The 14,307-nt window shown below is 39.2% G+C and overlaps 1 protein-coding gene across 1 annotated transcript in view; it reads left to right on the forward strand.

The window, feature by feature from the left end:
* LOC118721253 (C4b-binding protein alpha chain) overlaps window positions 1–14,307 on the forward strand; it is a 230,715-nt gene that overhangs the window by 124,970 nt on the left and 91,438 nt on the right. Inside the window, exon 11 of the mRNA XM_045583091.1 lies at window positions 4,499–4,681. Within this exon, the coding sequence (XP_045439047.1) occupies window positions 4,499–4,681 (183 nt within the window). The remainder of the gene's footprint in view (window positions 1–4,498; window positions 4,682–14,307) is intronic.

The raw sequence follows: 14,307 nt of genomic DNA on the forward strand, positions 1-14,307 counted from the left end.
CACAGTCTCATTAAAAATCTTAATAGAGCCAGAACCGGTTTGGCTCAATGGATAGAGCATAGGCTTGGGGACCAGTCAAGGGCATGTACCTTGGTTGCGGGCATATCCCCAGTAGGGGGTGTGCAGGAGGCAGCTGATCGATGACTCTCATGGATGTTTCTAACTATCTCTCTCCCTTCCTCTCTGTACAAAATCAATGAAACATATTTTTAAAAAAATCTTAATAGAACTTTTTGTATAAATAGAGAAACTGATTCTAAAATTTATATGAAAATACAGCAAAGGAATAAAAATTTTGAAAAAGTTAGAGGAATCATTCTACGTATTATCAAACCTTATGAAACACTAGAGGCCCAGTGCATGAAATTCATGTATTTGGCGGGGGGCCGGGGAAAGGGGGTGTCCCTCTGCCCAGCCTGCACCCTCTTCAGTCTGGGACCCCTCGAGGGCCATCTGACATCCCTCTCAATTCAGGACCACTGGCTCCTAACCACTCACCTGCCTGCCTGCCTGATTGCCCCTAACCGCTTCTGCCTGCCAGTCTAATCACCACTCCCCAGTTAGCCTGATCAACGCCTAACTTCTCCCCTGCAAGCCCACTTGCCCCCAACTGCCCTTCTCTTCTGGTCCAGTCACTCCTAACTGCCCTCCCCTGCAGGACTGGTCACCCCCAACTGTCCTCCTCTGCCGGCCTAGTCGCCCCAACTACCCTCCTCTGCTGGCCCGGTCACCCCTATCTGCCCTCCCCTGAAGGCCTGATTGCTCCCTACTGCCCTCTCTTGCAGGGCATCTTATGTCCACATGGGGATGGAGTGATGTGTGTTGGAGTGATGGTCAATTTGCATATTACCTCTTTATTATAAAGGTACTTTAAAATGTTAAGACAGTATGGAATAGAATAGAGAATCCAGAATAGACCCTTTCATCTGTATACAGTTGGTTTACCACAGATATACAAATAATTCAGTGGAAAAATGGTAAAAGCACAGGCACAATTTGATACCCATATGCAAAAAAAAAAAAAAAACCTCCAAAAAACAATCTCAACCCTGTTTTACACTATATAAATTTACTTAAATCATCATAGACTTAAATATAAAAAAGTAAAAAGAAAAAAAAATGTTTACAAGAAAATATAGAAAGTATTTGTGACCTAGACAACAATTTCTTAAATGCATAATCTTAAAAACTCAAAAATTCTGTTTTCATAAAACAGTTATAAGAATATAAATATGAACCATAGACTTGAAGATATTTGCAAAGCACATGTATATAGATCTCTGAAAACAAATAAGAAATCATCCATTTTTTTTTTTTAAATGGGCAAAATGTTTGAATAGACTTTTTCCACCAAAGAAGATAAACTGGTGGCAAAAAAAAGTACATGAAAATTACTCAATAGCATTAGTCACAGAAATGTAATTTAAAAACACAGCAATAAAACTAAAAGTAACAATCATATCATTTCAAAGATATGGAGTAATTAGAACTCTCATACATTGTAAGTTAGGAATGCAAAGTGGTATGTGAACTTCAGAAAGCATTTGATGATTTGTTATAAAATTAAACATGCACTCACCATACAACTCAGCAATCCAAGTAAATCTTTTAATGTTCACATAGAACCCTATTATGAGAATATTCATAGCAGTCTTACTCATAATCGTCTCACATTAGAAACAGCCCATCTTTTTCAGTTGGTGAATGGCTGAACAACCATGGTGCATCCATGTAATGGGAGAATGCTCTGCAATGTAAAGGATTGAGCATCTGATCTTGCAAGTACAGAAGTGAATCAGTCTCACATGCATTATGCTAGGTGAAATGAGCTGTACTCAGAGGCTGTCATCCCATTCTGACATTCTGAAAAAGAAACAATATAGGGATAGAAAACAGATCAATGGTTAGCTGGTGGGAGTGCTTGGGGGAATGGGGACGGGGAGAGTTGATTACAAAGTGGCATGAAGGAACGTTGGAGGTACTGGAACTTTTCTATGTCTTTACTGTGGCGATAGGTACATGGTTTGTATTTGTGTCGATGAAACCTCATTCAGCTGAGCACTTATAAGGATGAGTTTTAACCTATATAAGTTATATCCACCAATTCTAACTTACAGAAATAATTTCTGTGGATAATATCAGCTCAGCACAACAGAATAGATCAATGAACTTCAAGTGAGAACAATAGAAACCTACCAAATGATTTGAAAGAAATCATTTTTAATATATATAGAGAGGAAGACTTACAACCTAGGGAACTACTACCGTGTTTCCCCGAAAATAAGACAGCCTCCGAAAATAAGACCTAGCGCATGGAAAGATAAGACATCCCCTGAAAATAAGACCTAGCGCTCAACTTTGGAAGAAAAAATTAATATAAGACACTGTCTTATTTTCGGGGAAACAGGGTAGCAGTCAAATATGAATGGAGAATAGGAGTCAAATATGCATGTTTTTGTAGGATAGAAAGAGTATAGTGGTTCTCAACCTTCCTAATGCCTCGACCCTTTAATACAGTTCCTCATGTTGTGATGCCCAACCACAAAATTATTTTCGTTGCTACTTCATAACTGTAATTTTGCTACTGTTATGAATCATAATGTAAATATCTGTGTTTTCCGATAGTCTTGGGAGACCTCTGTGAAAGGGTCATTCGACCCCCCAAAGGGGTTTTGACCCACAGGTTGAGAACCGTTGGTATAGATGATTATTTGAATAATTATCCACATTTGATCCAAAACAAGCACATCACTAGTTCAGGAAATTCAGTGACCCTAGCATGGTGGTCGGCAAACTCATTAGTCAACAGAGTCAAGTATCAACAGTACAATTGAAATTTCTTTGGTGAGCCACATTTCTAAAATTTCTTCTAACACCACTTCTTCAAAAATTTTTAAACTTCTTCTAACGCCAGGCCTTGGTATTTTGTGGAAGTGCCACACTGAAGGGGCCAAAGAGCCCCATGTGGCTCGCGAGCCTCAGTTTGCTGACCACTGCCCTAGCAGAATAAATAAATTTTGAAATTTTACCAAGAACCCCCTGCTGAAGTAACCAATCATGTTAAAACTTCTGAAAACCAAAAAGGAAAAGTAGCCAAAGAGAGGGGGAAAACACCACCAACATCTTACATTCACCTCATCCCTCTAAGAGTGACAGCTGACTTCTCTTAAGGAACTTGTAACTAGAAGACAATAACATCTAAAGTGCTGAAAGAAAAATAAAACAAGACTCCTAGAAATCTCTGTCAAGGAAAAATACTGCTAACCTACTGGTCTGAGCATCTGCCCCCTGTTGGTTAGTGTTCACCATAGTGAAGGGTCGAGCGGTAGGTTGAATGGTCAATCTATGGGTCGGACACTTAGCATATCACACTTTTATTATACACGATAGGTTTACTGACTATATTCTCTATGCTGTACTTGACATCCCTGTGACTGTTTTGTAACTGCCAATTGGTGCTTCTGAATCCCTTCATCTTTTAAGGAGAAATCTTTTAAGACTGAAGGTGAGATAAAAACATTTTAAGATAAACTAAAGCTAAGAAAATTGTCACCATCCTATCTGCACTATAAGAATTGCTTCAGGAAGTTCTTTAGGCTGAAGGGAAAATATACCTAATGGAACTTCAGGTCCACATGCAAGGAGGAAGAGCCAGCTTCCGGTTTACTCTCTTAAGATGCTCTCTGTACTTCCTGCCAGCCAGTGTTCTGTTTTTTCCAAATTCTGCCAAACCCATTACTGGATCCTGAAATCAATCTAGAAGGTCCTGACCAATCTAGAAGGTTCTTCCTGAGAAGTAGAGTACAATGGGAAATACCAGGATATATACACTAGTAAGTGTAATGGTTAACTTTTAACTTTATCTCAAGTCTGTACGATTATATACTGGTTTGCAATGGAGTTTTTGGCTTCTGGGTTAAATTAAAAGAAATGCATGGAAACACTGCCCTGACTCCATTGGCCTTTCCCTTTCTTGAACATCCCAGGTCTTGATGTTGGCAGTACCGGAGAACTTTCTCTCTGCCTCTTTGCAGAGCCAGCTTCTTTCCAACTTTTACGTTTGAGCTGAAGCATTTTCTCATCACAAGAGTCTCTCCTGCCTTTCTACAAAAGTAGGGCACTGTACTCTGTGTCAGCATGAAATTTTAACAAAGCCCTAGGGCTTAACAGCATCAAAAGACTGTGTTTGAACTTACTAGGAAATTGTATCTGGTAGGCAGACCTTTCTCAAAACCTGTCATTAATGGGGGGAAGATGTAGGAAAGCCAGTAAACTTACTGACAGTTTGTTCTAGGTTGGAAAAGATGATTGGACTGTGTGAAATCTATTCACCTGGAATTAAAATGCAAAAATAAAGTGTTTTGGTTTTTTTTAAGAAGATTAAAATCCTGCTTTCTAGTCCTTGCCTGTTCACAGTGGAAATGACTACCTTGCACTAGGTTTTCTCTCCAAGGCTAAAACAGCTTTCTATTAATTCTGAAATTTCTTCACGTTTCAGTGGTCAGATGTGAATTTCCATCAGTCACTAATGGAAAGCTTGTGTCAGGATTTGGAACAAAATTTTACTACAAACATGAGGTTCAATTTGAATGCAACGAGGGTTATTCCCTTAAAGGCAGCCCCAAAATTGTCTGTGAAGCTAATGCCACCTGGGTACCCGAGAAGCCTCGCTGTGATAAAGGTACAAAGGGTGTCTTCTACTTTCTTGTCCTGTTTGGGTTTTATTTCTTTGAAATATAAATGGCAGAGTAATTGAAGTGAAGCAGTTTTAGTATCTATGTCTTAACATGACACAAAGTCACAAAGAATTCTGCTGTTGTTACTTGTGTATTTTCATAGGGTTGGCACGTTTTGTATATCACACAGGTTATAAATTTGTCGTCTTTGATTTTATGTGTAAAACTGTATAGCAGCCATCTGTAAGAAAATTGAAGCATGGGTATTTACATCTAAATAAGTTAAGAATGAAGAATGAAAAGACCATAATTTCTAAGTGGTTAATCCAGTCGAAATTATTTTCTTTTCCAGTTGTGACTCCTCCTCCTCCCAGTACCACAACTCCGATTTTGAGTCCTTCAGGTTTAGTAACATCCTGCTTACATTTTCAAAACTCTTCTGAATTATTGGTGCTAGTACCAGCGATAACTCCCAAGTAACTTGATCCACTCTACATTATTTTGTTTTCCAGTGTCAACTCCTCCCAGCACAAAACCTCCAATTTCCAGTGTCACAGGTTTAGTAACTTCCCACTTATATTTTTCAAAACCTTTCAAATTCCTGGTGATTTTTCGAAATCATTTCAGTTCCCAGATATTTTTTCATAATCCTTTAGCTATCTGATGATTTACACTCATTCATCCATTTTAGTAACGAAAGAACGAAGCACATATTTACAGCCATTCTAGTTGTTCTACGTAATAATTCTAAACTTATTTGCCATGGTCCTCAGCTGGAAACAGCTCTGTTAACTTGGCACGTTACGTAAACTTTAAGTGTGTTTATTTATATGTAAGATTGTTCAATACCTACCTCCCTGGATGGTAGGAACCATTAAGTGGGATCCCTTCAAGCATTTAGCACAGTATGTGGCTTACTGGAAGTTCTTAAAGACAGCTGTATGCCCTAACAGCATCACTGCAGTAAGTCAGTGAACAAGGAGACCCATGGCTTCTGTTCTTTAATGTGTTTGTTTTCCATCATCACCATTGCTATTTCATCCATTTTAAAAGCAATCTATCCGGTGATGCCTTTACAGAGTGTCTTCCTGATCCAGGACAAAGTTTCATTTCCTGGACTGCAAACAGTTTCATTCCTTTTCTAGAGCAATTTCACACTGGTGCTTACGGGCAGTGTTTCTAGAACAAGATCCGAATTGCTATTACCCTCCACTCTCATCTCATACAGTTATTCTTTTTGCCTTTACTGCCCCCCCCCTTTTTTTTAATCCTCGCCTGAGGATGTGTTTATTGATTTGAGAGAGAGTGAGAGAGAGAGAGAGAGAGAGAGAGAGAGAGAGAGAGAGAGAGAAAGATGAATTGGTTGCCTCACATATGCAAGCCAACCATAGGTCAAACCTACCTCCTAAGTATGTGTCCTGACTGGGAAGTGAACCTGCAACCTTTTGGTATATGGGAAAATGTCTGTGTCTATCCATCTGGCCAGGGCTTCACTAGCATTTTCACTTGGGAATAGAAACTAAATTTCATAGCAACTGAAATAGAGGGAAAAACTTAGATACTGGATTGAAATGGAGGACTTGTTGCAGGGACTGTCATCAGCCACTCGGCCTAAGACCTGAGGTTATTTTCATGCGGTGGGAGGAGCTGTCTTCCTGATTTCAGTGCTGCTTTCTCTGGCTTCTCTTTGGTTTCAGCAGAACCAAGAGGCAGGGGCAGTAGTGGAAGAGCATTAGCCTGGGCCGGTGGTCGGCAAACCATGGCTCACGAGCCACATGCGGCTCTTTGGCCCCTTGAGTGTGGCTCTTCCAGAAAATACCACGTACATTGCAATTGAAACTTCGTGGCCCATGCGCAGAAGTCAGTTTTCATCTCAAAAAATTTTTCAGTCGTTGTACTGTTGATATTTGGCTCTGTTGACTAATGAGTTTGCGAACCACTGGCCTGGGCGCCCCTCACTCAGGGCCCCTCCATTGGTTCTGCTTACTCATGGAGCATCATTTCCGTGGGCTCTAATTTCCTGTTGGTTAAGGAGGGTGTTGAACTCAAATCTCAATCATTGGCTTTCAATTTGCTTGTATATTTTTTGTTTTCCTAAGACTTTAAAAATTGAGGGAAGTTATGCATGTTAGTATGATCATTAGAACACCTTTTTATAATTCCTGTAGATCTGGCCCCTAGTAGCCTCCTAGAGTATCTCAGTTGAGCGCTGTGAGGTTTGGGGGGTGGGGTGAGAAGAGATGGTTTTTGCGTGTGAAGTTTATAGTCATTGACCCACCTGTCCTAGTAGGTCACATGTTCCCACTCACATATCCTAGTGGGTATATGTGCTGTGGGATACTGTTTATTGATAGGCTCTTTTGAATGAGTTAATCATGAGAATTCATAAAGGGCTTATAAACACCTTTACAATTAGCATTTGAAAGAAGAGGAGCAAATTTATTGTAAGAAAACTTTATAAACTATAGGGGTTTTTTATTTTTATGATTTTTAATTTTTTTATTGTTGAAAGTTTATATATAATTTTTATTGTTAAAAGTTTATATATTTTTATATGTATATTTCCCCTCCCCGCCATTGATCTTCTTCAGTCTGATCACCACTAACCATTCTGCCTCCTGGCCTACATGCCCTCAACTGCCCTCCCTCTCCCCAGGCAGTCTTCTCACCCCCAATAGCCTCCCACTGCTGACCTGAATACCTCCAACTGGCCCCCTGCTGGCCTGCTTGCCCCCAACTGCCCTCCTGCTGGCCTACTTGCCCCCCAACTACACCCCTGATTGCCTCCCCTGCCAGTCTGCTTGCCCCCAACTCCCCCCTTTGCTGGCCTGCTCACTCCCAACTGGTCCTCCCCCCCCTGCCGGTTTACTTACCTCCAACTGCCCTCCCCCCAGGGGCCTGATCACTCCCAACTGCCCTCCCCTCCTGGCCTGATCGCCCCTAACTGCCTCTGCTTCTGCCCAGCCACCATGGCTTTGTCAGGAAGGATGTCCTGAAAGTCTCCCAGTCTAATTAGCATATTATCCTTTGATTAGTATAAATGGATAGGAAATGAAGTCATGCATTAATTTCTTTAATTATCAGATAAACTTTTTGTTCTACTTTACTTATTCATGTCCTTTGTTCTATTAGGTTTCTGAATTACTTGTGTTGATTTACCAGAACTCATTATAAATTTAAGCCCCTTTTACCTGAAGTGAACATTGTTTTCTAGGTTTAATAAGTATATATTACTTTTATATAGCTTTCAATTACATAAATAGTAGTCTATAAATATAAATTTCTAGAATTTCCTTTTACTCTAGTTCATTGTTACTGTTTCTATACATTAATATCCTATATGTATAGATTTACATATTTTGTCAATTTTTCCTTTATCCTAAACAAAAATGGCATCATACTGTTCATATTTTCCTAAAAGTTTTTATACGTACCATCTTAGATTGGGTTTGTATTTAAATTTATTCCCATCCTTTTAGTGGTGACTTTAATATATGCCACATTTTACTCTATCAATGGTCTTTGATATGTGCAGATGTTTTACATTAATAGGTAGTTAGCTATATCCACCACTTGCCTAATGGCTGGCTCTGAGTGTGTATCTTTGTACAAAAGCTTTAGGTCCACCCCATACTTCAATTACATAAGCATTTCAACCTTGTGTTCTGGTTGTATTCTTTGAATTTAAATTGTTTTACATCTGAAATACTTGTTGTATAATAGAGGCCTGGTGCATGAAATTCATGCACTGAGGAGGTCCCTCAGCTCAGCCTGTGCCCTCTCACAGTCCAGGACTCTTCAGGGAATGTCTGCCTAAGCCACCACTCAGATATTCCTCTCGCAGTCCAGGACTCCTTGCTCCTTACCGCCCACCTGCATCAGAGGTGGAAAAGGCTCCTGCTACCGCCACTGCGCTCCACAGCTGTGAACTCAGCTTCTGGCTGAGTAGGGTTTGGGGGAGAGCACAGCTCAACCAGAAGCCAGGCTCACTGCTCCTTAGCGCTGGTTCCGCTCCCGGACCACTGGTGGGGGGCCGATCAGGGGCCAGGCTGGCCAGGGGAAGAGGCTGTGGGAGGTTGAGGCACCATGGTTGCACCCCATCCTGACTCTATGGAGGTGCCTGGACCATGCCACTGCCTCTCTCGCCACCTCTGCGGGAGAGGGGCCCTGCAACCACCATGGCTGGCCTTGCAGCACAGGCTCACTGGCTCCGCCTCCCACCCACTGGTTGTTCAGGAAGGTCATTCTGCCACCTGGTCTAATGATTATATAGGACTAGAGGCCCAGTGCACGAATTCGGCCTGGCCTGTGGGATCAGGCTGAAACCGGCTCTTCAACATCCCTTGGGGGTCCCAGATTATGAGAGGGCCCAGGCCAGGCCATGGGACCCCACTGGTGCATAATGGGGCTGAGAAAAAGGTTGGCCAACAGGAGAAGGAACCATGGGAAGGCTCCAGGGCTTGTCTGGCCTGTGTTGCTCAGTCCCAATCAGCCGGACCCCAGCAGCAAGCTAACCTACTGGTAGAAGCGTCTGACCTTGGTGGTCAGAGCATGTCATAGGGAGCAGTTGAGTGACCTGAGCATATCATGGCCGACCAGAAGTCTGGACACTTAGCATATTAGGATTTTATTATATAGGATGGAATGAGATTGAGTTCCTTTCCATTGCACCCATCCCTATTTGTTGAATAAATTGTCTTCTCTCCAACTGATTTGAAATGCCAATTTTTATCATAAATCTTATATTTCAACTGTCAATACACAAAGGTTTCAATTTTTCCATTCCTTACCAACCTTGTTATTTTGTGTGTGTTTTTAATACCAACTATTTTAATGTATATGAAGTGATATCTCGTCATTTTTGTTAGCATTTCCTAATGATTAGTGTTCATTTTAATATATTTTTATTGTTTTCAGAGAGGAAAATTCTTGAGAAAGAAAGAGATAGAAATCTCAATGATGAGAAGGAATCATTGATTGGCTGCCTCCTGCATGTGCCCCACTGGGGATGGAGCCTGCAACCCGGGCATGTGCCCTGAGGGGAATTGAGTCATTAACTTCTGGTTCATAGTGGACTCTAAACTTCACTGAGCCACACTGGTAGGGCAGTGATCATATTTTTATGTGCTTCTTGATGTTTTGTTTAGCTTCTTTGGGGAAATGTCAATTCAAGTCCTTGGCTCACTTTATGATTTCGGGGTTTTTTGTTGTTGAGTTTCAGGAGTTCATTTTGTATTTTGGATATTAACCCTTGTCAGTTGAATGATATACAGTTGTTTCCTCCCATTCTTGGATTACCTTTCACTCTACTCATAGCGTCCTTTGTTAAACAATAGTTTTTAATTTTGATGAAGTCCCATATATCTATTATTTTTTTGTTGTTGCCTGTGTTTTGGGTGTCACGTAGCCAGATCCAACATCATGAAGCGTGTCCTCTATGTTTTGTTATCAATGTTTTATAGTTTTAGCTCTTATGCTTAGTTCTTTGATCCATTTTGCATAAACTTTTGTGTATGGTAAAAGGCAGGAGACCAACTCCATTCTTTTGCATGTAGATATCCTGTTTTCCAAGAATCACTTGTTAACCGACTTTTTTTCCCTTAAGATATCCTTAGCATCCTTGTGCACATTTGACCATATTATGTGAGGGTTCATCTCTGGGCTTCTATTCATTTGGTTTCTGTCTTTATTCCTGTACCATTGTGTTTTGATTTTTGTAGCTTTATAGTAAGTTTTAAAATCAGGAAGTTTGAGTCCTCTCAACCATGCTGTGTGTTTTTTTGTGGGTTGTTTGTTTGTTTGTTTGTTTTCTGGTGTGTGTGTGTGTGTGTGTGTGTGTATGTTTCAGGATTGTCTTGGCAATTTTTAGATCCTTGGATTTCAAGAATTATAAATTGGACTCTACCTAGTTTGGCTCAGTGGATAGAGTGTCAGCCCACGGACAGAGGAGTCCTGGGTTCCATTATAAGTTGGATTTTGTAATTCTGAAGAATGCATATTCAAGGTGGTGATAGCTGCAGATGCATGTAACCTGTGGGTTACTATTTGTAATATTAGCCCAGGATGTCTTCCTATTTATTCATGTCATCATCTATTTCTTTCAGCAATATTTTGTAGTTTCCTGTGTAGGAGTCTTTTACCTCTTAGTTAAGTTTCTTTCTAAGTATTTTATTTTTGATGCTTTTGTAAATTGAATTGTTTTCATGATTTCCCTTTTAATTTTTCATTTTTAGTGTCTAGAAATACAACTGATTTTGGGGTGCACATTATGTAGCCTGCAACTTTTGCTGGATTTATTTTTTAGTTTTAACAGGTTTATGTTTGTGTGTGTAATTTTTAGAGTTTTCTATGTAAAAGATCATGTCATCTGCAAAGAGAATTTTAGTTCTTCCTTCCCAATTTAGGTGCTGGTTATTTATATTTTTTTGTCTTGTTTCTCTGGCCAAAACTTCCAATATGATGTTTAGTAGAAGTAGGAAATGCAGGCATCCTATTTTGTTCCTGATCTTAAGGGAAAATTTTTCATTCCTTTACTATTGAGTATGATATTAGCTATTGGTTTTTCATAAATGGCTTTTATTAATGTGTAAGTTTCCTTCTACTATAGATCAACTTCTAAATCCCTTTAAGCCTTCCTGTTGTTTTCTTTCTTTATTATTATTATTATTATTATTATTATTTTTAGAAAGGAATGGAAAATGAGAGAGAGAGAGAGAGAAAGAGAGAGAGAGGGGGAGAGAGAGAGAGAGAAAGAGAAAGCACGCACACACGTGCGCACAACGTCAGTGATGAGAGAGAATCCTTGATTGGCTGCCTCCTGCCTGGCCCACACTGGGGATCAAGCCCACAACCTGGGCATATTCCTTGGCTGGGAATGGAACCATGACTTCCTGAAGCTCCATCGCTGAGCCATGCCAGCCAGGCCCTAAGTCTTTTAATTTTATGTAGAATCACATCAATCCATAGGCTAATTTCTATGTTAATTTAAGATAAATTTAATTTCTGTACCATGGAATATTATCATAGGAAATGTTACTGGACAGGAAGAAGAATTCTGATGACATTGAATATAAACTTATAATATTTTATAATATTTGGAAAAGGAACTAATATGATTTATGTGAAGAAAATAAAGTTATGAGTTTTTATTCAAAGGTAAAAATTATAAACTTATTGCCGGGGCCTGCCTGGCAAGTTGAACCTGGCTGAGGTAGGGAGGTGGGAATTGAGAAGAGAGAGACAGGAAAGCGTGATCTGGAGAACTCCAGTTAGCCATTCACGGAACTGTAGCAGATTTATTAACTGCGCAATGCTTTTTATACACAAGACACTAATTAGGAGGTCTGTCAAGAGGAGTGTATTTCTTTGTTCCTCTTAATCTCTAAAAAAGAGATAGAGCCGAAGGACAAATTCTTAGTACAATAAATCTTCAGTAGGTAAATACAGATTTCTTGGCAAGATGACATGTTGCTCTCCTACTACATAAATTACTTTCATTCTACTGATAATCGCCATCCAAACAAGTCAGGGAAAACTGTTTGGGTAGGGGGCCAGCCCTGCTAGCCCCCTCAGATGCAAGGACCTAGTCAGCTTACATCCTGCCACCAACAACTTAGAATTTAGAGGACTTAATCTTTGTTATTGTCTTCTTTCTCCTTTTACTTATTTCCTTTTTTTTCTTTTTCTAGGACATCCCACTCCCACTCCTGATGAAACACCATCTAAAACATTAGGTATTATTTTAGTTAATAATACTCTGCAGTATGAGATTTTAAAGTTTTACATGGAAATATATTTCATTTATAGTTTGAGATAATCTATCACAAGTATGTGAGAATGGACATTTGGTAATCTTAATATCATAGATACCATGACAAATATAAACTGGTATGTATAGACTCATAGATAATACAGTGTTTAAGAGGTGCCATAAATTAGGTTTCCTTGTAAGGTGAAGTAATTTCTCAACTGTTGTATTTAGTTGTAGATTAAAATATGTAGAATATAATTTGATTTTCATGTAGTAGTGTTTTTTGTGATGACAAATGGTAGTTAAGTTTTCTTTCTATTCATACCTTATATACTCAAGACTTAATGTATTATAATTTGGGTTACTTTTTTTTTTTTTTTTAAGAGGCTGGTGTATCACACTTTATGTATGCTCACATAGTTCACACAATATATGTTCAAGAAAATTATAAGTATAGTTGTGTCATTTAAATGAAATACAAGTATTTTTGATGAATAAATGAAGAAAAATTTTAAGGATGGTCTCTTTATAAAATGCACCTTAAGCTCGTTAAGTTTTCCCTCTGAACATTGAAGTGAAACTGTCATTGTACCAGTAAGTTCAAAGTGATCTTCATTCATTAAACACTTGGCAGTTTTTCTTATGAAGTAAAAAGAGCAGAGATAAATAAGATATTGTATATTTCTATGCTTTGTTTCATAGAAATTTAATTAAGATGTAATTAAATTAACATTTTATAGAATTGTTTATTGCTCTCTTGATAATTAAAAATAATTGTTTAAGTTTCTAAGCATAATTTTATCCATGGTGCCTTGGAGTTTCTTTTGCATTCTTAGAATCTCCTTGTTATGTCTTAATTTGAAGGTGTGCATGCATGAGGAAGGATTGATTGTAAGATAATGTATTATTGGTAAAGATTCAACACACTACATTTCTTTAATAAATTAATTGAACGTTTTTATGACTTATTCCCCAGATCCACCACTGTTGGTGAAAAAATATGTTTGTAATAAAGTCATAAGAACTGGTAGACTGAATACTGAACTATATCAACTAAGATGGAATAATACATTTTTATAATGATTTTTTCCCACTAATCTAGTAAATTGTAATTGTTCTAATAATATTTATTAATAACCTAGTATGATAGCTACAGCACAAAACAGTATTCAGCCCTAAGCCTGGAATCTGATTAGAAGGGCTCTGGATCAAATGAGCTGGATGCACTGTCACACTGAACTAGACTGATAAACTTTTTTTTTTTTTGCTGTATTTTATAGATGATTAACTAAAATGTAATTGCCACCTGGAGACCCACATGTGCTCAGTTATCTTCAAACGGGTTTTATTTTTGCAGGTGGTGGAGTCATTGCTATGATTGTTATTGCTGTATGTAAGTGTCCCAACTTGGATCCCACTTAAATCAAAGTATTAATGTGAAGGGCATTATTTGTGTAACAGTGTTTCAATTTCTACAGTTTTTATAGCTTGACATTAAGTAAACCAGTCAGAAACACCTCATATTTTATATGATATACTGCCTTGTGCTGCTGATTATATATTCTTTATATTTTACTAGAGGCCTGGTGCACAGATTTGTGCACTGGAGGGGTCCCTTGGCCTGACCTGCGAGGATAGGGCTGAAACCAGTTCTCCGACATCCCCCAAGGGGTTTTGGATTGCAAGGGGGCACAGGCTGGGCCCAGGGCCCCACTGGTGCATGACTGGGGTCAGAGAAGGACTGAGGTAGGGCTCCAGGGTGTCCAAGTCCCACTTGGCTGGACGCCAGCAGCAAGCTAACCTACCAGTTGGAGCATCTGCCCCTGGTGGTCAGTGCAGGTCATAACAACTGATCAGATGAACAATCGGAGGGACACTTAG

The sequence above is a fragment of the Pipistrellus kuhlii genome, unplaced genomic scaffold (genome assembly GCF_014108245.1).
Source record: "Pipistrellus kuhlii isolate mPipKuh1 unplaced genomic scaffold, mPipKuh1.p scaffold_m20_p_18, whole genome shotgun sequence".
NCBI classification, from domain to species: Eukaryota; Metazoa; Chordata; class Mammalia; order Chiroptera; family Vespertilionidae; genus Pipistrellus; species Pipistrellus kuhlii.